Source organism: Felis catus, chromosome D2 (genome assembly GCF_018350175.1).
Source record: "Felis catus isolate Fca126 chromosome D2, F.catus_Fca126_mat1.0, whole genome shotgun sequence".
Taxonomy (NCBI): Eukaryota; Metazoa; Chordata; class Mammalia; order Carnivora; family Felidae; genus Felis; species Felis catus.
In genome coordinates this window covers 30,851,026-30,876,346 of record NC_058378.1, presented here as the reverse complement: position 1 = coordinate 30,876,346, position 25,321 = coordinate 30,851,026, and the positions used below count along the sequence as shown (strand labels likewise).

General features: G+C 57.0%; 1 protein-coding gene across 28 annotated transcripts in view; it reads right to left on the bottom strand.

Moving 5' to 3' along the window:
- The window catches only part of COL13A1 (collagen type XIII alpha 1 chain), a 147,841-nt gene that overhangs the window by 70,675 nt on the left and 51,845 nt on the right, over window positions 1-25,321 (bottom strand). For 19 of the 28 annotated variants that reach the window (XM_045040075.1, XM_045040085.1, XM_045040080.1 and 16 more), the window contains exons 3-7: window positions 14,760-14,767; window positions 9,895-9,921; window positions 7,108-7,143; window positions 4,544-4,570; window positions 2,925-2,975 (exon numbers count right to left, since the gene is read on the bottom strand). In XM_045040075.1, the coding sequence (XP_044896010.1) occupies window positions 2,925-2,975; window positions 4,544-4,570; window positions 7,108-7,143; window positions 9,895-9,921; window positions 14,760-14,767 (149 nt within the window). The remainder of the gene's footprint in view (window positions 1-2,924; window positions 2,976-4,543; window positions 4,571-7,107; window positions 7,144-9,894; window positions 9,922-14,759; window positions 14,768-25,321) is intronic. The other 9 variants (XM_045040088.1, XM_045040078.1, XM_045040076.1 and 6 more) reach the window with 3 other exon arrangements.

Below are 25,321 nucleotides of genomic sequence, written 5' to 3'. Positions count from 1 at the left end.
CAGACTGTCATTGTCTACCCAGCACGTAGCCCCCAGTCAGTGCCTAACAACTATTAATGGAATGAATAAACAAAGAAACACAACAGGTGTATCGACCCAGCATGGCGGGTCTCCTTGCGCCTGAGGGCTGGGCGTTCAAACGGCTCCTCCTGGACCCTGAAGGAAAGCTGGGGGGTTCGGGGAGGAGGGAGCTCCCCTTGAGATGGGGTGTGTTTCCTAGCCTGGCAGATGACCTGACCAGGGTCTGCCGGGCCAGCCAATGTCCCGGCCTCCCCCTCAGTTTAATGGGGCGGCCACTCCAGCATCTTGCCTCACTGGAATGTGAACCATCCCTTTCCCAAGTGTCTGGATGGTTCCCCCTTTGCTCGGACTATTTAGGAAGAGATCAAAAGAAGAGGCAGGTGGTCCCTGAGAGTGGCAAGGCTGGTTCTTGTTAGGAGCATTTATTCTGAGCCCTTTCTGGCTGTACAGAAAGCCACGTGTGCCCCATAATCCTTGGCCACAGAGGGTTTGCCTGCCTAACCTCTACCCCTGAATGATAAACATCCCCTTTGTCTTCCCCTGTCCCCTGCTCTCACCAGATCTGGGTGGCTTCCAGGTGGCGCTGAGATGGTTGCCCCGGTCTCTAGTGAGGACCCATCAGGGGATACCACCGTCATCTGGGTGATGGTCACCCCCACAGACCAAAGTAGAAGGAGGCCGGGCTTGGTCAAGCCTCCAGGTACCATAAAACCTCTCCCACCACCAGCGCTGCACCCACAGGGAGAACTTGTTCTTCTCCTTAAGGAAAATTTCCCTTTTGAACATTTAAAAATTTCCCTGGCCCAAGCCACGCTCTAGCACCGACCAGCCGAGGGACCTCAGGTGGGTTATGAAACCCTCAGTTTCCTTCTCTGTGAAACGGGCAGATGGGCCTGCCTCCCAGCTTTGTTGGGAGGGCTGGTAGAGGCCTGGGCAGAGGGGAGCTTTCAGCATAGGAGCTAGGATAGGACAGGTGCCCACGACAGGTGCCCAGGAGACAGAAGTCATCACTGCTACCTGAATAGAGGGTCCTTTTCACCACTGGAGTCAAATGCAGTGCAGGGGCTGTGGTTCCTGACAAAGCCTAGGCACGGCTGGGCCAGAAGCCAGGGGAGCTGGGGCAGACTACCACCCCCGGGGCCTGTTCTCCAAAGTGGGGCCTCATCAGCGACTTCTAGAGAGCTCGTTGGCATGGTATCGCCAGAGAGGTGTTGGAGGGCCGTCATGATAGACACGACGGAATCTGTGGTCAGACTACGAGGCAGGCAGAGATTTCTCCGTGAGCTTCTCATCTTCTAGTGGCCCCCTGGCTGAGCACCACCTTCGCCAGGAGCAAGCGGGCTCAGGGCGTCCCTGCGGGGGCTCCTCTGAGACACATGCCGCGGCCACGTGAGCCCAGAAGCCCGGATGCCGGTGACCCCGCGGCCTGGGGGTCTGCTATGGCAGCGGGGGTGCAGAGTGCGGACTCGAAGCCGCGTGGCCCGGGCTGAGTGACCGAGCGTTCCTAGCGAACGGTCCCGGACAAGTCGCACTGCCTCTCCGTGCCAGCCTGGCTTTTCTCACCTTTGAGATGGAGGTGTTAATAGCCCCTACCTGTGAGGTTCTCGTGAGGATTCGACGAGTCACTGTGCGGAAAGGTCTTAGAATACCGCCTGCCACAAGTTAAGGGCCAAGTGTGAGCCCTTAACACCATCGCTGTGGTCTGAGCCAGAAGTCTTGCCTGTGAGGCCACGTCTGTGCAGCCCAAGACCCTTCCGACTCTGTCTCCAGCGTAGACCCCCGAGTACCTGACCCCCGATCGCCAGCTCCGTCCTCTGGGCTCCCTCTGACTTGCCCCTGCCTCCAAGCGGTCCTGAATGCCCCCCCCCCCCCAGCTCCCAGCTCTCAACACAGCCCTCCCCTTGGACATAACTTAGCAATGTGTTCTCTGACCCTTCTCCCTAGACTGTGGGTAGGAGAGACTCCTAGTTGCCACTGGCTCCCCCCGGCGAGGGCAGGGGCATAGGCAGGCTGGACCCCACCCATCCATGGGGCTAGCCTCAGACTCCCCGAGGCTAGCCCTCTGCTCCCCTTGGCTTCTCACTGGGAGGGCGGGGCAGGAAAAGTGCACGGCAGGGCGTGGGGATGGTGGCCTGGTCTATGGGGAAAACCCTGGGTGCCAAGGGTCTTGGGTTCTAATCCTGCCCTAGCCTCTGGGCCTCCCTAATCCTGGTCCCTCTCTGGGCCTCAGTTTCCCCTTCTGAGGAGGCTGTGTTAGACCTTCGCTGAGGTCCATTCTACCCTGACACTTGGTGATTGTGCTGAGGCTCTGCGGTTTGGGCCCTCCTTCCCGCAGTCCCAATATCTTCCCACATCATCACCCGTGTCCACTTTTGGTCCCTGAGGAAGCGTCTGAGGGGAAGCCTCTGATTTTCCCAAGCCCCTGCGAAGGGGCAGAGGCTACCAAGAAGCAGGACCCGGCAGTCTGCCCGGCAGGGAGCCTTGGAGGACGAGTGGTAGGTTGAGCCTCCGCCAAGACCGGGAGCGGGTGCTTGGGGCAGTGAATCCGGATGCTGGGGATCTGCTCCAGAAGCTGCCAGAAACAAGGTCTGTCCCCTGGAAAGCTGGAGCGCCCCATCTGAGGAGGAGCGAGTACTTTCTCCCCCCCCCCCCCCCCCCCCCCCCCCCGCCTGTAAACAGCAGGGCCGCCTCACAGCTGCTGGTTTTCTGGCCAAAGGGTGGCCCTTGCGAACCCTCCTGAGGGGCTGTAATTTAGGGATATTTAGGCAGGCCTGGCCGGGTTGATCGCATTATGGGCGGTGGCCGCCAGGCCCGGAGGCACAGCCAGGATTTGCTCTCCCTCCAGAGCCCTTGTTATTAACTCGCCCGTCCCCCCACCCTGAAGAAGAGTAAAAACCACTTACAGGGGGGCCGCGGGGACCGATGATGGACATGCCGGCATCTCCTGGGGCCCCCTGTGGGAGAGAGAGAGAGAGGAGAGGGAGAGGGACAGGGGCAGAGGCAGGAGGGGGGGGAGAGGCGGGCAACGGAGGAGGGAAAGAAAGGAGCTGGCAGGTGGGGAAGGGGAGCAGGGTGGGTGGGGGTGCCCAGGCAGGGGCCAGGAGGACAGAGGGTGTGGAGGGAGGCGGGGGATCAGAGGAGAGGAGACACAGGGTGCGTGGAGCATCCAGGAGGGAGTGAGAAGCAGGAGGAATAAAGGGGGAAGACAGGTTAGCGGTAGGTAGCATATGGGACCAGGGACAGAGAGCGGTGGGACCCCAGGCAGAAGAGAGAAGGGATTCAGGGCAGGGATGAGCCACAGGTGGCATGGGGACCGGGAGGGCACACGGCTCTGCCACACCGCTCAGGCCCCAGAGGCCTCCCGCGTGCCCTGCTTGGCGCCCTCCAATCTGCCCAGCCCCACCCGAGTCTCAGAGCCCCCGTGGCCTTTTAAGCCCAGCGCAGCCCCCAAACGCCCATGTGGCACACACACCCCACAACTGGTGAACCCGGCTGCCCTGTGGACGGGGCAGCTGAGGACAGAGGTGGGGACGAGACACACACTTGCTGTGTGGGTCCCGTGGCCCTGAGCCTGCAGGTGGGAGCTGCCTCGGGCCTCCTAGTCCTGCTGTGAGAGTCACACAGAAGGGATGGTGGCCGCTGCTGGACGGGGAGCGCCAGATGCCGTCCGAGGGTGACTGGGCTGCCGGATGTCTACGCCTGTGTGTGTGCGCACGTGTGTGTGGTGGCGGCAGGGACGGGAGACAGAAAGATGAAGGTGCGTGGGACACAGATGGGGGTGAGAGGTGATGCCCTGCTGGGAGGAGGGCGGCTGCTGCTTCCCCCCAGGAACCGCCCCTTCCGGTGGAAGAGATGCCCAGGGCCCCCCTTCTGGGTCTTTGCTCTGCCAGAAAGGCAGAGGACGGCACAGCACAATAGTTAGGAAGCCCAGCGTTGGAGTCAGACACGCCGGCACTCCTCTCCAGCCCTGTCACTTTCTGCTGTGTGACCTTGGGCAAGCCCTAGCCCTTCTCTGGGCCTCAGTTTCCTTCTCTGTAAAGCGAACTGGTTGGATGTGCTGCTCTCTGACCCCCTCAGGATCCACCAGGGCTAATGCTCCAGGGCGGTCTCTCGGGCTCCTGGCTTCCGAGGGGGCTCTACTCTACAACCCCGGGGGGTCTCCCTCTGGGGCAGCACAAAGAATTTCTACGTGTGAGGGCACCAGGAGTGGGCTGGGGAGGGACTAGAACCAGCTGTGCCAAACAGCGATCGATCGGTGCTCCCCTCCCTCTGGGAAGGGTGAGTACGAGGCCACAGGCAGCCTCGGTGGCTAGGGAGACCGGCTCAGCCCGGAAGCTGAAGCCTAAGCCGGGAGTCAGTGGCCTGGAAGCTGGGCCGGGAGAGTCTGTGAGAGCAGAGTGCTGGCTGCGGCCTGCATGCTGGGGGACGGGAAGGGCTGAGATGGGGGCCTCGGAAAGCACCCCCGGAAAGTCCAAGGGGAAGAGACTGGGGCGGAAGGATGGAGGGGAAAGTGAGGACTCACCTTCTCGCCTGGTTGGCCCTTTACTCCCTGGGGCAGCCACATGCAACACAGGGTGTAGGGAAGAGAGAGGCGGGGAGAGAAAAAAGAAAGGATAAGAGAGAGGCACACACACAAGAATCTGTGTTAACGGCACAACGACCAAACGAAAGAAATCACTGTGAAATAAGAAACAAAACAAAACACAGATGCTGACACGTGACAGGTTCCGCGTCCAACAGGCACAGCACCTGGACGGCTACTGCCTCACCCCCGGGCCCGGCCCCAGCCAGCCACTCTGGATAGCCGAGAGAAACAGTGGCCGGGGCCTTAAAATTAAGGCCCTCTCCGAGTGTGTGTGTGTGTGTGTGTGTGTGTGTGTGAGAGAGAGAGAGAGAGAGAGAGAGAGAAACCCACCTAGGTCAGAAAATCTGCCTGAGAAGCCATGTCCCCAGGGCCTGGGTCACTTGAGGTGGGGGAGGGGGGGTGGATAGGCAGGAGGCAGACTGCTGTGAGCCGGAGTTTAGTTGGTTTGAAGGTCCAACCGAGTACCAAGCACAAAGTTTTGCCAAGCTTAGACACACTGAGAGTCCTCAGGGCCGGCCAGGTAAGACGGTGGGAGGAGGAGGACAGACAGTAGGACATAAACATCAGGGTGGATGGGGGATGGGTCCGGGAGGCAGAGGAAACTGGGGAATCACCACGGGTCCCTGTAACCACAGTGACTGGCAGGTAGGCAGCTCCAATCCACTGAAGCCAGTGACGCCAGCTCTGTGGAACCCTGGGAGCAGCTCAAGCATTTCACACCCACTGGCCGCCCACCCCCCCCCCCCCCCCCCCCCCGTCCTTATCAGGTGGCTCAGGTTAGGACGCCTGCTGGGCAGCCAAATGGGTCCACTGTCACATTTCAGTAGCACAAGTGGCAAGAAAGCCCCCAACTGGCTTGGAAAATAGCCTTGTGTAGAAAGAAGTGGGGACACCTCCTGGGGCCTGCCCTTCTGCCCCCACCACGGGGGATCAGAACTAGGCTCGGATGGACACTTCCTGGGGGCACGTGTCCACAAGGGCCCAAGCAGGAGGGCAGAAGCAGGGCAGGACTTTGCGTTTTGCAGTCGCCCCCTGCAGGCTGGCAGGGGCACTCGGCGTAGAGACCCCTGAAACCTGCCTGTTAGGAGCGAGGATTGTGGCATCTGACAGTCAGCTTGGGTACAAACCCCAGCTCCTCCCCGATCCTGGGCAAACTGAGACTCAACATGCTTATCAATAGAACGGGTTCTTGCAGGGCTATGGCCGGCCCAGGCCCACGCACAGCGAGCTCCGGAGAAAGGCTGGCTGGCTGTTCCTTCCCTGCCTCGGTGACAACTCGGAGGGGGGCGGGGGGCAGGGTTTGGAGGTAGAGAACTGAAGCAGAGGGACAGGGCCGGGCGGGAGCTTGGGAAAGACACTTAACATCTGAGCCTTGATTTTCTCATCTGAAAAATGGGGGTGGAAATCGCGCCTGCCTCCGGCAGCGCCTGTGGGGCCCGCTAATGCGGTGAGGCTCTCAGCACAACAACGCCCAGCACGCAGTGAGCGCTCTCGGGTGTTAGCTGTGATGTGGCCGCCTTTTCTCTGAGCTCACGCCAGGCACAAGTAGGCCACACCGAGGCCTAAGGCCAAGCCGGTGAGGAGGTGAGGTTACGAGGCAAGGCACGTGAGTGGCGCGGAAGGGTGGCGTGGGGTAGTCAGGGGGCACGGGGGAGCCAGGGTGGACGTCGGGGCTGATGGCCGGTGGGGAGTCGGGGGTAGACCGGGAGAGTAGCTTGGGCACGTATGTTCTAGACTCGTTGGGTGGCGGTGAGGCCAGCATGTGGCCATCACTACGTTGGGCCGCCCGCGGTGCCTCAGCCGCCCTTCCTGGCCCCTAGAAGCCAGCAGGGACGGCCCTGGTGCTGGGACCCGCGGCCTAGTGCCGGCCTTCCCATTCCTCAGCTCCATACCTTCCCTGCCGGACATTGTTGTTTCCCTTTCTTCACCTAAGGGTTCAGCAGGAAACATTCAGCGTTTAACTCCCAGCTTCCCTGCGAGGATTTGGAGACACTGTCCCCGCCGGCTTCTAGTCTCTGTCTAGGGAAGGCGCCTCAGGAAGCCAGCTCCACAGCGGCTTCCGTGGGGCATCTCGGGCCGCGTTTCTCACCATTTTCTGCTGCTCTTGCTGGGGGGTGTGGAGCCTCTGGGGAGCCTCGGGGGTGGGGGTTGGCGTGGGTGGGAGTCCTCCTGATGTCAAGAGGGGCTTGGGCCTCATCCTGTCACCCAGGAGGCGATGGACCAAGAACTTGGTCGCAATCGCACCAAGAACTTGGTGCAATTTCTTGGGTTTTTCCTTTGCCCTGGGAGCCCTCAGGAAAGTCAGACTGCAAGGTCTGAAGGACTGGAATAAAACTTCTTCCCTTCTTCCCTGCTGTCCCTCTCTGAAGCAGGCCTGGGTAGGGGGAGACAGAGGCCTGACCCCCTCCTTGGGGCTGGGGACACTGCCATGGTTTGGAGGACAGGCCAGCATGAAGAAGCAAGCAATGGCCACCCAAGCAGGTACGAATGCGCCAACTCACCACACGTCCAGGAATCCCAATGGCACCTTTGTCCCCCTGACAAAGGAGGCAGAAACGATTAGATGTGGCTGGAGCCGGGCCAGCATATAAAGGACCCCGTGGGCCAGCTGTGCACCCCACACCTGCTTTACATAGGCAACTGGGATGATGGCCAGGGGTCATGTGGGTGAAGTTGCCCATTCAGCCCCCAAGGACTGTTGGGCAGGCAGCCACCCCATCGGGCACGGTGCTGTGGAAAGTGCACTAATGCAGGAGTCTGGTCCCTGGCCTGAGCCTCCGTTTCCCTATGTGTTTCATAAGGGGTCTAAGGCCCTTCCTCTCTTAGACTTCTGCTGTCACAATCTCTTCCAGCTATGGCCAGGATGGGCCATATCCTTGACCAGTTCAACTCCAAGGCCCAGAGTAGGGTAAGTGGTGGCCCCACGTGACAGGTTTATCTGTGCTAGAGCTGGGGCGCAGTGCCCATGTCCCCTGGCTCCTCCCCAGGCGCTCTGTCTGAGAAGGTTATGAAGGAGCCCTTCTCCATGCCCTTTCTGCACCCCCAGCAGGGACGGGAAGGACGGTGAGCCATGGGGATGTGCCTGCATCACAGATGTGAGCTGCTCGGAGGGAACCACTGTGTTTTGTAGCCAGGGGTTACATCTTCTCACTCTGGAAATCTGCTTAGTAAGTTTTGTTCCTCTCCTTCTTGCTAGAAAATATTTTTTTGCAGTCGCATGTGTGAAGACATCATGAAACCTGGGGCGGGGCCTGCGGTTTGCTACGAGTCCGGAAGGACGGAAAGCAACGGGGGCCAAAAATTAGATGGTGTCTGCCCCGGCTTCCTAGGCAGGAGACAGCTGGGCTTGCGGCTTCCTTGAAGGGGGTGGGCATTTCTGGGGTGATTCTGCATCTGCTGACCCCCCCGAGGCAAAATGCCTTGAGGGACAGCTAGCATCTCAAGATGTGTGTGGACGCACAGAGAACAGCATGCGGCTCTGAAGTCAGGTCCTTGTCACACACACAGGCCAACGGGGTCTCCAGTAAAACTTTCACCCTTTGCAAGAGTGGTGGGGCAGCAGTGTCGGTTATAAGCCTGGATCTGTTTTTGTAGCCTCCTTGAGCACCCGTGTCTCTCTCTCACGGGGCTGCTGGGAGGACGCCATGAAATGGGGTCCCGGGAAAGCCTTCTCCCAGGACGTGGCACCTGGTGAGTGTCGCATAAACGGAGTCTACAGCTAGTGAGCCCAGCATGGCCGCGGGCAAGGGAATTTTATAAGCGTGTCGGTACATCACACTGTTTGCATTTGACAAGGGGCTGGGAGCAGCAAATCTTTTCGTGGGTCGTTCCCAGGTTCCCTCCGTGGACGAGTGGCCCGCCCTTCCTGCTGAGGACACCAGGGCCTGCTGGACACTGGCCGTGCCACCCCCCACGGCCCCCTCACTCTTGGGCTTTTGAGTGATATTGCAGGACGTGTGTACTGGTTTCTTTTTGTTTCTTTTTTAAAACTAATGTTCTTTGCAGTCCTGGCCATAAAATGCTCGGGTTAGGGACAGGCATGGAAGGGCCAGAGACTGGGAACTCTGTGAAGCAGCCCCTGCTCTGTGAACTGCCCCCAAATGCTTTTTAAAGGTGGAAGTTGTCAGAAAAAAACAAAGTCTGCCCACGTTCTCCCCAGTCATCTGATTTTTCCCCTCCTTGGGTTTCACGGGACCGACTGACCCGTCCTTCTTTGCTCCGGGGCTCACACTTAACTGGGAGAGTTTCCATTTTCAAGGCCGAACACTCTCCCACATGCATTTCATTAAGAAAGTCACTTGCTGGACATGAATCCTAGAAGCTGCTGGATTAGTCAAGAGGCTACAGCGTAATTTATGTCTAAAAGAGGAGAAACTGGGATGCACAGGAGGGTCTGGACTCCAAGGGATGCGGCCCCTGGCGCAAGGGAGAGAGGGCAGCCCGGTGCCAGCCCTCGTTCACCCTCCATACCCCACCTTGGCCCTCTGCCTGGCTCCAGCATCTTGCCTGACTCACCAGACATCTGAGGCCCCATGATATCTAGTACTCAACGCATCTCTGCCCCAGGCCACATCGCGCAGAGCAATGTCTGTGAAGACTTCAAACGTTCTCAAACGTCAAGCAGAGACTACGGGAAACAGGTATGAAATGGTGTGTGATAACATGGGCCCCCCCACAGGTCTCCACTGAAGCTTGGACAACTGGACAAGGTATTTTACCTCTCTGGGTCTCAGTTTCCTCGGCTATAAAATGGGTATACTAATAGCCATTTCACTGAGTCGTTGACCGAATCAAATATATGAAGAGTGATTAGCATAGTGCCTGGCATGTATTAGGATCTCAGTAAGAGAGGGCTATTAGTATTTCTTCCCCTCTTATTCCAAAGTCCCCAGGGTTCCTTGGCACAACCTCTCTAGCATTCAGAAATGGTAACTGGCGGGGAGGGGAAACAAAGTTTTTGAGTCTACTCTTACCAGAGGTCCTAGGACAAAGGAGAGACAGCGGTCTTAAGCTAAGCTGGTAGGCAGGATACCCAGGAAGGCCAGCGAGCTGCCTCCCCTTCCAGCATCCCCTTAGCGGGCCTTCAGTCTAGAGGTCGGGTCCAGCCTTAGAAGGGCCTTCATGCTGTCATCTGCCTGCTTGGGGCCCCAGGAGAAGTTTTCGAGACTGGACAGAGGCCTCTCACCCAGATACGCTTGGAGGGAAACAGCCACCCAACCTAGCCAGCCCTTAGTGGAGGAGAGCAGGCGAGAGAGACACAAAGGAAGGAAGAAATGCAAACTACTTACTGGGAGGCCGGGTCTTCCAGCGGGACCCTGAAATAAAGCGGGAAAGAGTGAGGTTTACAAAGGTCAAGGGATGGTAATTATCTAAGCATTCCACCCTGCCCAGCCAGCTGTGTGACCTTGACGTCACTCGTGCTCTAGGAACCTCTGTTATTTTATGAGCAAAACGAAGGTAGGGCCTTGATTACTAAGCTTCCTTTCAGTTCTAGTATTTATTCATTCATTCATTCATTCACTCATTCATAGAGGTCTCCTCCAGGCCCAGGGTAGGTGCAAGGAAAAGAAAGACACGAATGTCACCTCCCGTGTCTCTGCCTCTCATCACTCAAGGATCATTAAGGCTGTGGGCCTCACCACCACATCCCCTTCCTTTGAGCCTTTTGGTCTCAGTCAGTGCGATATGCTGTCGGCCAGGCCTGCGTGCTGGCTCTGGCCTGGGAAAGGGCCCGAGGGGGTCGGGGCTCGTTCTTCCCCATTCTACCACATAGAAGAAGTCAGATGCCTGCTCCGACGAAGCCGGTCCTCCAGGAGATGCATCTTCTGGCTCCAGGGGGCATGACCAGGGAGCGAGGGGGTGGGAGAGGGGGCGGCACCCCGGGGGGCCTCTTCCCCTCTGTTGGGATGGCGGAGGAGGCAGGACTTCCTTCCTCTGATGCCTCCAACCAGCATCAGACCTCTCCATGATGAGTCGGGGGCAGGGCATGAGGCAGGAACCTGGTCCCCCTCATACACGGGACCCCGTGTGGCTCCAGGAGCCTGTCCTCACGGACCACATCAGTGTCCTTCTCAAACCCTTTATTCCTATTTTCCTAGTGCTCCTGTCTAGCACAATTCGGGGCATAGACTAAAGGCTCCATGTAATAGATCCGAAATCTCACCGAAAAGCGGGAGACATTCGACAACATGTATATTAGTGCTAATAATTGCAATATGCAGAGTTCAGGAACGAAGCAAATTCCAAGAAAATCATGTCTTTTTTGTTCCGGCACTCAGCTTCCAGATGGGTCTGCTACAAGAGGGTGGCAGAGAAACTGCTCAAGTAGCTGCCTCGGGGCATCACGTAGCACCTTGTAAAGGGAAGGAAACACCTGGCGAGGGCTTCTGGAACTGAAAGGCGGCCCTGGCATGGCTGGGACACGGAGTCCAGGAGAGACGGTAACAGACACAATAGGACTGAGTCACAAACATGGGTTCCGGAGTCAGCCTGTCTGTGCTCAAATCCCGGTTCTGCCACGTCGCGGTCGGCGCCATAAGCGAGCTGCCGGGCCTCCCTGGGTCTCAGTTTCCTCATCTTGTAAATGGGAGAACAATTATAGCTGCTTCTTAGGATTAAATGAGATAATGTATGGATAGCACAGGGGCTGGCACACAACAGTGCTAAATAAATGCTGGCGATTACGACAATTAGAGAAGAGCACGGGCAGGAGGTACGTGGAGCTGGCTTCGGTTTCTCCCTGCCGAGGCTTAGCTACCAGATGTGGGTTCTCTCCTTCTAGACATCCTGCTCTTCGCGCAAAACCCAAAGCACGACCAGGGGTGGGTCTCAGGGTGCTCACTGGAAGACGAATCCTTCTGCTGCAGGGCTCGGACAAAGCCAGGCAGCACTGGGAGTAAGTCACCTGCTCCGGCCCTTGCTCCTGAGGACATCCCGGAGGCGGTGGGGCAGTGACTCCCTCCTAGAGAACCAAGGTGGGGCCCAGTCAGGGAGTCCCTGGGGAATGCTGGGTAACGGCACGCACGGGCGCAGGGCCTGTCCCCATGTGTTCACTGCGCTTGATTTTGCCCCCACGGCACTAAAACATAAGCTCCCGAGGCTGGGATTTTTCTGTGTTGTTCACGGATGTGTCTCTAGTGCCTCGAGGAGTGCCGAGTTCTTGGTGGATGAAGGAACCTGCGGGCGATGCTCCAAACCTGGGAACTCCGCCTCCTTCTTTCCCGGGCCCCCCACAAACACAGCTCAGCCGCCAAATGTCCTCCTCACCCCAGGGCTTTTAGCCCTGCGCCCATACCCTCTTCCTGTCACTTCTGCACTGCCTGGGCCTGATGTCACAGGAAGCCGGGCAGTCGCCGCCTCACACCCCAGGGGGAGGGAATGGGCCGACGGTTTCCAACCTCACGATCTACCCCAAACAGGGACAGGAGGGACCTACCACTTTCACCTACCGCTCCTGTGTCCCAACTACCTACTCCTCCTACCTCGTTTGCACACGGAAGGGACTTCTCTTGGGTCTCAGTACCAGGAGAAGCTGTGTTTCACTCGTGTGCCTTCAACAACCCTGCTTTCTTTCCTCTTTGCTCTGAGCACCAGGAAGCCCGGAGCCAAGGCAGCGGCTCGTCCTGCCCAGGGTATTGTGGTGGCATCAGCTCTGGATCCTTTTGCTTTCGTGCCTCTGCTCTCCACCCTCCTCCACTATTTCCGTGTCCAGTTTGTAAATCACCCTGAAATAGTTTCTAGAATAAGGTGGGTGGAAATGTATGAAATCATCAATAATGAAAGCTCACGGACTAATCATTTCCCCCTTAAAATTAACAGCTTCTTGGAATCTTTGTGGATCACCAAGGATTTAGATGCGTTAATATATTCCAACTGGAAGAAAATACACACACACACACACACACACACACGCACGCACGTACAATTGCATATATATTCCTCACAATTCCTAGAAGAGTCACATACTATTACTATCCCCATTTTACAGATCAGCTTGCCCGAGGTTACACGATTAGAAGAGCCAGGATTTGGACCCAGGCAGTCTGGTGCCACCGTCCATGCTTGTAATCACTATATCAGGCTGCCTCCTTACAAACGTGTACCAAGGGTTAGCTAGTATTTCAGCAAGGATCACCTTCAGTCAGGGTAGCAGCTGGCCATCACATATTTCCCTGTATTTCTCCGGAGAAAGACACCTCCCTACTTCCCTCTGTCATCTGTTTCGATCTCACAGCCTCCATTAAGAAGTTCTCTCTGAAATCCACAGCAGGCATGGCCAGCAGGTGTCAGCTTGAGTGCAGACTCCAGTGGATTGGTAGTGACTGAGTCAAGCATTATGCTAAGAAGCCTCCTGATTGATTAGCAATGTCTGCCATGGACACAAGGAGTGGAGTAGCGGTAACTACAAGGTTTCTACCACTTAAGTGACTCCTGCTGCTACTTAAATCCATCCTCCGTGGTTGTGTTCTCCGGGCACTGGCCATCCCGTGCCCACGGGAGCCTGGGTCTTCCAACTGGAGTCCAGAGCGACCCCAGGAGGGGTTCCAAAGAGACACTCAGAGGGTGGGGACAGGTTTGTGACCAGCTGCCATCTATCTCCCTATCTCTTGCCTTCCTCAACAGGATTCTTCCTTTGCAGGAAGCAGACAGAACAGGGCTAGGAGGCGATTCCCACCCTGGCCAGCTTCCCGTTTCCTCCTTGTGGTTTCAACCAGAGTTGAGGGAAGGTGTAAGACACACACAGATGCTGTGCAGACCCCCCTGGGGGTGGGAGCACCTGCTCTGGCTGGGTACGGTCTGGGGGCGAGGCCGGCAGGGGCTCTCAGAAAGCGGCATTTCTGGTGAGGGCAGGGACCCAGAGCTGCCGCTGGCGGGTCAGCCCAGCCGTGGGGCCGGGTGTGGGGGGGGAGGCCCGAGGAGTGGGGGAAGCGAGGACTCTTTTTGGCTTCGTCAAAAAGAAGAGGGGGGAAAGCAGCCCATTTCCAGCAGGTGGTCTGTTGAAGTTTCCTATGGTGGAGTTTATTTTGGAAGATTGATGACAGGAATTGAGATCTGACATCTAAAACATGCCACGATAAATCATCCCCCTGCTTTCAGAGACTGACACGATTTTCCTCCCTCTGTAACCCGGCCGTCAGAGAGCGGGGCAGGGCCGTCAGCGCGGGTTCAATGTGCCTTTCGGGACCCGACGGAATAGCAAATAATGGTCTTCCGGCAAATCGGGCCGGCCGCTCTCGCAGGACAGACCGAGAGGGAAACCGGTGTGGCAGCGGCTGCTCTGAGGAAGGGTGAGCATAGAGCAGCTTTGGGGAACCTTGACAAAGATCTGATGTGAGGGCTCCGCCCTTTCCACTCCCATCCCCAGCTCCCCCGGCAACCTCTGGGCCTTTTGTCCAGGTATCAGATGCTGCCCTCAAAGCAGACGTGCTCCTATTCTCTGGATCCATTACTTCGGGGAGCCAGGCTCTTTGGGCTCTTCTCAGGTTCTCTGGAAATGACTGGGCTCCCTTGCCCCGCCCTGGGCCTTAGGGCGACGCCAGGGGAAGAAGCCTGACAAGCTGGAACTGGTATTGTCTCCCAACCCAGCCCACTGAAATTGATCCCCTACATCAAAACACCACCACCAACAGCCACGACCACCCGCCCAAGGTAAGTGGGCCAGAATGGAGCTGCCACCCAGCAGCGTGGACAGCACGTCCTCAGGAGAAGTCCACGCTCAGAGCCACCACGCGCTGGCCTGTTTACCGAAAGGCCAGGAGACCTTTCAAGGACCCGAACTGAGAAGAGATTATCTCTTTCTTCTTGCTAATACCCGGAGCTTCTTTGAGTCCAGTTGCTTCTTCTGGGGACAAAGGAGCTGGGCTGACAATGGGGCAAGCCAGCCTTTCAGATTGAAATTGGGACCTACTTTGCCCCCGGAGCCGCCATTGTCTCGCCCTGAGAGGTGCAGAAGTGGTTGGAAGGCAAAATGGCGGCCTCCTTCCCCGTGTCAACATTCTGGAGGGACCCCGCAGGCTTCTGCAGAGGAAGGTCCAGGGGCGCCCCTGGAAGACAGTGGGGCCGGCTGTCGGTTCCCCCACCCGGGGCCCGGGTTACCAGCAGGGAGCAGGGCCTTTCAGATGTGCAAGACCGGGCGGCGGCTGGAGTTACTTACAGGAGGTCCTGAAAGAGACAGAGAAAAGGCCAGGGTCAGTGTCCCTGCTGGAAGGACAGGCAGAGCTGCCTTAGAAGCAGCATCCAAAAATTCTTCGGCCGAGGGGATTCCATCTGGTCTTTGGAGTTTGTATTTTCCTGGCCCACTTTCACCGATATAATCTCTTCCCCCTTTATTTCATCTCCATATTTGCATTATTGGATGAGAAATCCAGAGGTCTGGGCCCCAGGCGCAGCCCGGCTGGGGCCCTAACTTCCCGAGAATAGCCCCCTCTCGCTTCCCGCCCCAACCTGGGCACGCGGCTGCTTTCCAGGACACAGGGCCGCCGTGGGCACCAAGGCAACACGGCCAAAGGCCAGCTGTGCGACAGAACCTCAGGAGATGATGGTTATTAGCAGGCTCCTTGTCCTCTCCACGCTCCCATGACATGCAAGGGAAAACAAGCAGGAAGCAGCAGGGGCGAACGACATTTCTCGCTAGGTTCCCTGCCTGATGTCCCTCTGGCCTGGTTTCTGTTAAGCGGGTGAGTCAGGCGTTTCTACCCTCCTGGGTCTGCTGCCCGCTCCCTCCTCCTCCGCGCCCTCCTGTGCCCAGGGGTCTCCCTCCCTCTGCACTTATCTCTTGTCTCCTTCTCCTGTCCGGCCCCCCTCCCCCCCGCCTCAGCAATAGCCCATGCCAGCCAAGAATTGCAAATTCACAGAGGGGGCAGGATGGGTGCGGAGGAAAGGTGGGGAAGAGGCAGCAGCAAGTTAGGGAGCTAAAAGCATGTCTGCCGAACATGAGTCATGAGACCCCCAGGGCCGGTGGGATCCGCAGCTGGGCCTGGTGTGTCCGCCGGGCCCCTAGCGACCTGGCCACGTTAACACAGCTGCTACTCTGTTGCGTCTTTTATGCTCGGCCAAGAAAGACTCCTTAAGTTCCCCCTTGCTCCTCACATTCCCAGAGCCGGCTTCCTTCTCTCTGCCTTCATCTGCCTGCCTCTCCGTCCGGCCAGGAGGAAACAGCCTCTTTCATGCTGGCCCCTGTCAAGCCATCCCGTTAAGGGGGAACAAAATGTTTTAAATTAGGAAAAGAAGAAGTCAAGAGGAGTAGTGACCGGGCCGAGAGGCCCAAGGCAGGCCGGGGTGGTTGAGAACAGCGAGAGGGAGGGAGGTTGAGGGAGGAGGGGAGCGTCTGGGACCTATTAGGCAGAGGGGCAGGGGAATGTCACCCAGAATCTGAAAATATCCCCTGAGTGCAGTTTGCCGGAGGGGCCAGCCCAGCTGGAAAGTCCGTGCCTCCCGGCTGGGGGAAGCATTCTCATGAGAAGCAGGCTGGTGACAAAGTTCAGTGCACGGCAATTTGGGGATGGTTTAGCCACATGGAGGGCAGATGCCCCGCACCCTCCGGGCCTGACAGGGCCCCGGCTCCCGGCGCTGCAGGCTATGGCGAAGGCCCAGCCCGCTGCTAGCAGGCTTTCTGCTGCATGTGTGTGCCCCATGAGGCGGGCCCGATGAGGCTGGCACTCAGCCAGCTCCTGGGAGAGCCATTTGCTGGGTCCACCCCGGAGCGATAGAAATTCTATTAAAGATTCCGCGAGTTTTGGGGGCGCCTGGGTGGCTCAGTCAGTTAAGCGTCTGACTTTGGCTCAGGTCATGATCTCACGGTTCATGAGTCTGAGCCCCACGTCGGGCCCTGTGCTGACAGCTCAGCACGTGGAGCCTGCTTTGGATTCTGTGTCTCCCTCTCTCTGCCCCTCCCCTGCTCACACTCTGTGTGTGTCTCTCTCTCTCCCCAAAATAAGCAAACATTAAAAAAAAATTAAAAAAGAAAAGATTTCAGGAATTTTTACTTATTTATTTATTTTAATTTTTTTTTTTTTTAGTGTTTTTATTTATTTTTGAAGGAGAGAGAGAGACAGAGCACAAGCGGGGAGGAGCAGAGAGAGAGAGGGAGACACAGAATTCGAAGCAGGCTCCAGGCTCTGAGCTGTCAGCACAGAGCCCGACGCGGGGCTCGAACTCACGGACCGCGAGATCGTGACCTGAGCAGAAGCCGGACGCTCAACCGACTGAGCCACCCAGGCGCCCCAGGAGTTTTTGTATCATCCTCACCGCCATCATCACGGCACACGCCTCCATGGTCCTCCCTCGGTGCCAGGCACCATTCTAAGTGTTCCCTATTATGGAGAAGGTTCTATTACCCCCACTTGGCAGATAAAGAAACTGAGTCACAGCAAGTCAGAGCTACTCCACCCAGGCCCTTCACTGCAGTGCCGCTCTCCACACCTCTCCCTCAGCCGCATGCCCAGCTTTCTTTCAGCCTCTGTCTCCCCTCTTTAGATCCTCCCATCTCTCTGTTTTGGGCTCCTTTCTCTTATGCAAGGGAAGCTGGCTGGGTCAATCTCTTCCAGGCCCACCACTCCCCCACTTCAGGAATGGGAAGAACCCAGGTTTGTCACTCGATTCTGTACCTTAGGAAGGGAAAGACGTTAGGGGAGTTGTATAAAAATGACATGTTTCTCCGGTCAGTGACGATCCTTAAGTGCTTCCCCTGAACTCTTCAGGCCCTGGGAAAACCTCACTGCGGCCCTGCCCCCGCCAGCACTGGATTTCAGAGCAGCAGCTTCCGCGAGGGCTCCATTCGGTGCCCAGCAGTCAGAAGGTGGCTTGGGAGCCTCCGGCTTTGCGAGATCCAGCAGTGCCTTGCGGTTATAGATGGGCCTCCCAGGTGGCCGCTTGGCCATTCCTCAGTAACACCGATGCCGACTGACCTGTTCCACGGCCCAGGCACCAGAGGACAGGGTCACCCCAAGGCAACGCCAAGTCCTCATTGCACAGATGGGAAAACAGCGGCCCAGGGAGGGTAGTGACCAGGCAGTCACTGTGTGGGTAGATGATCGGGATGGGGCCAGAACCCAGGTCTCCTGACTCCCCAGCCAGGGGTCTTCCTAATAAATCCCACGCTCACACTACCACAGCCGGAGGGAGGGGGAAATCACCTGACTCCATCCCTGGGCCTTTTGCAGCAGGGAGGATTATGAAGATTGTGCCAAGGTCCTGGGGTGAGCCCAGCAGCCTGTGGTGAGGTTCCCAGGGTAGGTCCACGGCAGAGACCCTCCTCCTCCTGCCTGATTTCTGTCACCCACCACCTCTGTGAAGACACTACTGTCCTCTCCAGGGTATGGCTGACCTACTTCAAGTAAAAAGCAATGCTCCTCTCGAATGGACCTGTAGCAATGAACTTCTAAGAAGAATCCTGGAGTAGTGTTCTAGGTCATGCCTTTCTTCAACCATTTTTTGTATATTCATTCATTCATTCATTCATTCATTCATTCAACAAACATTTGACAGTTGCCTGCCATGTGTCATTTGCTGTGTCGGGCTGTGGCTCTGTCCAGAAAGAGAAGGCATAGTCATCACCCTTTGAGGAAGGAAAACTTCATTAGCTAAGCACCTAATATCCACCAGGCCCCAGGCTAAGCTCTAGTGATATGGAGATGAATCACTCATTTCCTCCCCTTGAGAAGTCAACAGTTTCCTGTGTTAGAAAGCTGGCAAAATTCCAGACAAGAGAAAATGAACACAAGGATTTTAGGACAGAGGCTTGCCACAGGATCCATTCATTTAATCAGTCGACAACATTTACTGAGTGCCTGCTGTGGTGCCTAAGGTGGTCGGTCTCCTTGCGGTGTCTGGGGTGTGTGTGTGTGTGTGTGTGTGTGTGTGTGTTAGGTTTAATTTCTGTCCAGCAGAGCCTAGATTTGAACCAGGTCTCTCTTACCCAGAAGCCTGTGCTCTCCAGCCAGTGGTCACGAAAGTCATCAGGGGTAGCACAGCCCGGCCCTCAACCCCACACCTTTCTCATGTGGGCGGGTAAGCCCCCTCCTCCCCCTTTCCGGAGGGTTTGGCCCCGCCCAGACCCTGGGTCCAGTCCTGGTCCTGGATGGGGAAGCCAAGAGCCACAGGGTGAGCCCAGGTTCAACGTCCTATGAGCCGTGATCTGATCCTACGGGACTGCTGTGCTCCCAGCAGCTGAGGTCCTGGCCCTGACCCCTGCTGGTCATGCCGTGCCAGCTGGAGCAGGGTTTCTCCAGCGGGGGCAGTTTTGCACCCCAGGGGGTAGTTGGACATATCTGGAGACATTTGTGATTGTTACAACAATCTGCTTCTGGTCTCCTGCAGCTTCCTACAGCAAAGAATGTCACTTCCGCTGCGGGTGAGAAAACTTGCCCCAGACTAAAGGGACCCGTCCTGCCTTGGGGCTCCCAGTGTGCCTACAGTCCCGCCTGTGGCCCTATGTCGAGGCTGCAGCCTTCCCTCAACCTGGCGCCTTGCCAGCTTTGGGGATCCCGTTCTTCTGAAGGCTGGCCTGTTCTACCTCCGCTCCAGACCTTGTTAGGACAAATAATTCATTTATTGAGCATTTACTCTGTGCCTGGCACTATGCAAAGAACTTTACGTATTTTATTGCATGCACTCAGTCCGCCCAACAACCCAGGGAAGTAGATACTATTCTTCTTCTTCCCATTCTACAGATGAGAAAGCTGTGGCCCAGGAAGAGCTTAATTAAGACCTATGCTCACGGTCCAGAGCTAACGCATGCCTGAGCTGGCCCTCGCACACGGATCTTCCCGGCACCACCGCGGCACGAGCACAGCTTGGTGCAGCCTTACAGGACCGGGGGGTCCCCGAAGCTTGCGGAAGGTACACGCGTGGGAAATAAATGGAGCCCCTTCTGTCTTAAGGAGTGGCCAAGGAGGGAAACACGGGTAGCTTCCAAAACCATTACGAGAAATTCATCAGTGATGGGCGTGATGGCCAGTTAAGGGAAACTGAAGGAGCTTCCAGGCAGCCTCTGTCCTTTGAGGCTGACATCAAAATGAACAACAAGGCTGTCTCCTTTTACAGCCCCGCGGCAGGAACACGGACTTGACAGAGAGGGCCGAGGCAGATTTCTGCGCAGACGCTCCGGGTGCCGTGCTCTGGGAGTGTGTCTGACAACTCAACCTTTATGACTGGGAGCATGCTCACTGAGCTCTACCACAACCCAGCTCCTATTTTACAGATGAGGATGCTGAGGCTCAGAGGGGACGTAACTTGACTGTGGGTGGTGGCAGGTAAGTGATCCCGACTCCTACTCCAGTGCTATTCCCACAGCAGCCTACTACTGGCAGAGCTTTGAGGCGGAGGAAGGAGGCTTTCTGTCTCTTCCAAAAAGTACACAACCACTCAGACGGGGTTGTGCTGAAGCCAGCTCATCCTACGGCCTTGTGAGAGCCGGCCGTGTGCATCTCTTTCCAACTCTGTTCAGGGACTTCACATTGGCAGCTGGAAATTGGCCATTATGGGAGTATTCACACCACAGAAATTGGCAAAAGCTACAAAGCAGCCCCACCCTCCCCACCCCCACCCCAAGAGCCATCTGTTAATCATTTCCCAGCCCGGTGCAGCTCAGATCTGTCCCATGATATCTCTTGGCCACGAGACATCCACAGACCTTTCCAGTTGGGGCTGGTGGAGAGTACCAGGTCCTGGGAGGAGTGGGCAGCAGTTAAAATCACACACGCCACATGCTTTCCTTCCGCACTCACTGCAGACATTGCTAATCAATCACAGCTAGTCTTTCCCCAATGAGCCTTGACAAGGCTTCGGAATTCTTTCCAACACAACCACTATAAATCAGCAGGAACTGGCATGGGAGATGGAACCTATTAGTCATCTTGGAACTAGAGCCACCTGGGGGCTGAGACACAGGGAGGCAAGTAGGAGAAGCCTGAGGGTCCTTTTCTGCCTTTTCAGGTGAGCTGGGTCTAGCCTTGGGGCATAGCCGAGATGGAGGAGGAGAGGCTGGGTTTCCAGGACCCCTACACACGCTGCACACTTGGGGTAGAGAGTAGCATTAACGGCAGCCCTCTTCCCCACCCCCACCCGGCTGTCTAGAATGGCATTGGGAGTGGGGAGCCTGAGAAGGGAAAGGAGCAGCCAGTGAGATCCCCCCCCCACCCCCAGTTCACTTCATGCTCTGGCCCCAGGATGTCCCCGGGCCCCGGGACCTGATGCTGCCCCATCTGGAGCTATCAGAGGGCAATTCAAGTGGCCACCTTCCTGCAGACACCATGGAAGTGGCCTTTGTCCCTGGCGGGGCCTCAGGCCAACTCCAGGGGTTTCTGGAACACTCTGCCCTTGGCAAACCCTTCCTTTCGATCTGGAGGCTGTGCTCTCTCGTGTCCTTCCTTCCCATCTTCTTTGGTGAGTGTGTGGGGACAGGCAGAGGGTGGTGGGACGAGGCGGGGCTCAGCGCCTCGCCTGGCACTTCTGGACACCGAGTGCACACCTGGGTAGCAGACTCTCTCGGTTGTGTGCCCCACATTTGTTCTCCCTTCCTCCTTCCCAGCGTGATCCCTGTTTTCCTCAGGTCTCTGCCATTCTCCACACGGCCCCATGTCTGCAGGGAAGCCGACCCCAGGCCAAGCACTAGGAAGGGGCGAGGGGCCCCTGTCCCTGGGGCCAGGACGCTTGTGAAGATGGCTCTGGTGGGGTCAGTATGAACAGGCCAAGGGGGAAAGCCACGGCCGAGGACACCAAGGGACAGGGGATCTGTTCCCCTGTCACCGGGGAAGCAACCCCAAGGCCCTGGGGGGTGGCTGAGAGGGTGGCCACAGGCTGCAGCAGGGCGGAGAAGAAGGGAGGACCTGGCCCTGGCGGTCCTGCCCAGGGGCAGAGGGCAGTGCTCAGTCTCAGGCAGGAGGGACAACAGTTCAGACCAGAGCTGGCCCCCGGCCACACCTGTGTCCCCGTCCACAACAGTGCAACCCCAGCTGCGATGCTGGGAGCCTGAGAGAGCAGGGCGCTGGGAAAGCTTGGCAGGGGCCGGAAGGGGCTGAGTTAGGCCCGGTTGGTCTTCCCGCCCTCCGCAGAGGCAGAGGCTTGAGGGCAGCCCGAGCGCAGTACGAGGAGGGTGAAGGGAAAGTATGCCCTGGCTCACCGGAGCCGCGTCCCCACCTCAGCTGCTCCACGACAGCCCCGTGGCCAGCTGTGCCGGGGGTGCTAAGAGTCAGACACTGTCGCTGTTCTTGGGGGACTTCCTCTCTAGCTCAGGAGATGCCTCCCCACCCCAAGTGACTCCCCTCCCCCCAACCCCCACCCCCGACGCTCCGTCTCCGGGCTTGAGCTTCCGGCCAGCTTCTCCCTTCGTCGCAGGCTGCCTGCCGGTCACCCTACCTACTGCCTCCCGCAGACCTCCGAGACCGAGCCCAGAAACCCAAATCAGACCGGGGCCCCCGCGCTGTCCCCCCGCTTCAGCCCTAAGCCCTGAGTGCCATCCAGATTAGGCCTAGATGTGCTGTGGGTCTGGGTTGTCCACTCCCTGGGGAGCTCCTGCCCGTCGTGCTATGTGGCTGGATTTTGCCTTCTCCAGGCTCTTGTTTCAACTTTCCTCCTTCGATACACACACACACACACACACACACACACACACACACCCCTGAGAGCTGGGAGCAGGTAAAAGTAGCCCCCTTCTGGGTGGCGAACCAAGGTACAGGCAGGGGACGTGCTGCCCACGGCCTCGTGAGGATCGGCCTGCACCGCAGGGCCAGGGTCCTCACAAGACCCTCCACCTCCACTCCCAGCCCCGAGCCAGGGCTTACTTTCTTCCCTGGGGTGTCACGTGGGTCCCCGCAGGAGGATAAGCCTCCGAGGCACCACACCTCTGACCCTGGTCCTTCTTCCTGACACCGGATCTTGCCACTGTATCCGATGTTCCCGTGGAAGGCCCTGCTTGGGGCAGCTCAAACGTCACCGCTCCCCTGGCAGGGCCCCACCAGGCCACTGCTGGAAGGAGAGGAACGGGGGGCCAGCCAGGGGTCGCGGTCCTGGCCAGACCCCCCCATGGGGGGGCCAGGACCCTTGTGAAGGACTCCCCCTCCTGCCCCCACATAGGCCAGGAGCTTCCCTCAGAGGCCCAGGACAGGCCACAGGCTCCGTAGGTCTTACCTTAACCTCCTGGGGAAAGGGCTTTATCCTTTTCTTTTCTTAAAATATTTTTTTAAATGGTTATTTATTTTTGAGAGACAGACCGTGAGCAGGGGAGGGGCACAGAGAGAGGGAGACACAGAATCTGAAGCAGGCTCCAGGCTCTGAGCTGGACAGAACCCGACTCGGGGCTCGAACCCACGAACCGTGAGATCATGACCTGAGCTGAAGTCGGATGCTTAACTGACTGAGCCACCCAGGCACCCCTAACGCTTTTCTTTTTAAGTTCTGCATTTATTGCTTCAACTGTAGAAGCAAGTAAGAGTCAACAGAACGTAGATGATGGGGCCAGAAGGGCAGACGGTCGAGAAAGATAATCGGCAGTAGGTCGTTTCTAGTCCCTTTGAGAACTTTGCGACCTCACCCACGGGCTTATGTCAGACCACTGTCATCTCTCAAGTCCAGCTCCCTGAGCGCTCCCACTGAGGACTGATTGCCAGCGCCACCCAGAAGCTTCGCATCTGAGGGGGAACTAGGCCCAGCCACACTCACACATGGTCTCATGGTTTCTCTGTTCCTTCTTTTGCTTAGAAGTAATGGAACAGAAGCCTGACTTGACACCTTGGGTCTTTTGCTTATCAAACTGGTCTCCCTCCCAGAAGGGTGGGTAAGAGCGTCGGTTTTGGAGACAAACGGCCACTGGCCCAAATCCCAAGTGTGCTCTTTGTGAGCTGGGTGACCTTGAGCAAGTTGCTTAACTTCTCTGAGGTCCGTTTCTGTAAAACGGATTAACGGTAGGGCCAACCTCATTGGAGTTCAAGGAGTAAATGAGAGACTTCTGGTAAAGGGTTTAACAGCGTTCCTGGCTTGGAGTAAGCACTCAGTAGATGAGACCTCTGTTCTTAACGTTTTAGGGCTATTATCATATTCAACCCTAACCAAGCCTTATCAGATGGACACCTTCATCACTCATTTTACAGACGAGAACACTGAGGCACAGTATCTCCTGCTTGGGGTCACAGGCTGCAGCATGCTGACTCCAGGGCCCAGGCTGTTAGTCTCTTGGTCGCACTCACTGCCTCGCAGACGAGCCCCCGAGACCCCGGAAACCACGGAGAACAAACAGGCAGGGGTCAGAGGGTGTGGAGATAAGCAGAGCAGGATGGAGTCGGGTGACCATTTGACCAAAATAGTACAGGTTAAAGTCACCAGCTCTGAACTAGTGGGACGAATTACGTACGCATTTTCTTGCTTCCTTGGGCCCCTGACACTTCCAAGTTGGGGTCAGAATCAGAAGTCCTGAGTAAGGAACTCTGGAGGGTAGGTCTTGGGGGTGGAGATTACAGGACCAATTTTGCAGATTCAGGAAGAGAGGCGGCAGGCATTGTTTTCTGGCTGGTTTCTCGGAAAAGCCTCAGGCTCAGGGCAGAGGGGTCCAGCTGCCTGAGCGCAGATGAGGGCAGTGGGCAGGGGGTTGGGGAGAGGCTTTCCATCAAATCACCCCCGGGTAGTCAGAGTGGAGGTCAATCAAGGAATCAAGGATGAGGCTCCCATCAAGATCTGGTGGCTCTGACCACCCCCCCCCCCCCCGCCCCGTCCCGACTCTATTTTGATAAGGATCTGGAGTCTCACTTGAACTTGTCACCTTTGACGGAATCTCCAAGAAGCAGTGACGTCGGCCCGAGTGACCTGGAGATATCTCTCCTGGAGAGTCACTTCCTGCCCCACCCCCAGCCCTCACCTCAGGTCCTTCCCAGGAAGTGAGAAGCTGAGGAAGTCAGCCATTGAACAAATAAATGGGGCTCCCCTGCCAGGAACGGTTCTCCAGCAAAAGTGGCAGCAGAAATAGGGCAGGGGCACATCACCTCTTCCAAGCAGTCGGCTTTGATTGACCACAATGCCGTGGTACCACGCCCGGATCTCTCCCAAGCCCTCCAAATATTCAGTTAGTTGTCGTTCTCATTTTTACGTACAGATGTTAATTCCCTATCTTTCCTTTCGGGTCTTTTCTGCTAGAACATAAGATTTCTGATGGGTGTGGTCATTAATCTTTTAGCCACTACTCCAAGAGGAGGTGAGGGAGATTAGATGTTGCAAACCCCAGTGCCTGCAGAGAGCCATGGAAGTACCAATGAATGAAGCAGGCGATAGGGCAGGATAGAGACTGCGGCAAAGTGCTGAGGGCCAGCCCGCGTGCCTAAAATGGAGTTACCACTCGTCAGCTCCAACCAAATACCGCCAGGTTGGGATGCAGACTCATTATTATTGGATCTTGAAAATATTCAAGAAAGATTGCAGATTTTATTCAAAATCCTCTGGTTTCTATATGTCCCTATTCGCTTCAGAAAAGAGAGAAACTAGTCTGCAAGCCAAAAAGGAAGCTGCATTTGGTCCTCAAGTTGCCAACTCACAACACACAGCCTCTGGGGGGCTCTCCAGGCCTGATGCGTTCCAACTCCACAGCCCAGAAGTGCTGGCCCAGAAAGTGGGCTCGGTAAATCCTTGCCAAATTCACGAATGAGTACACGTAGGTCCGCTGGCTAGCACCTGAGCTAGGGAGCTGTGAAGACACGATGTCGTAACGGAGTCTGGAAACTGAACTTGTGTTTG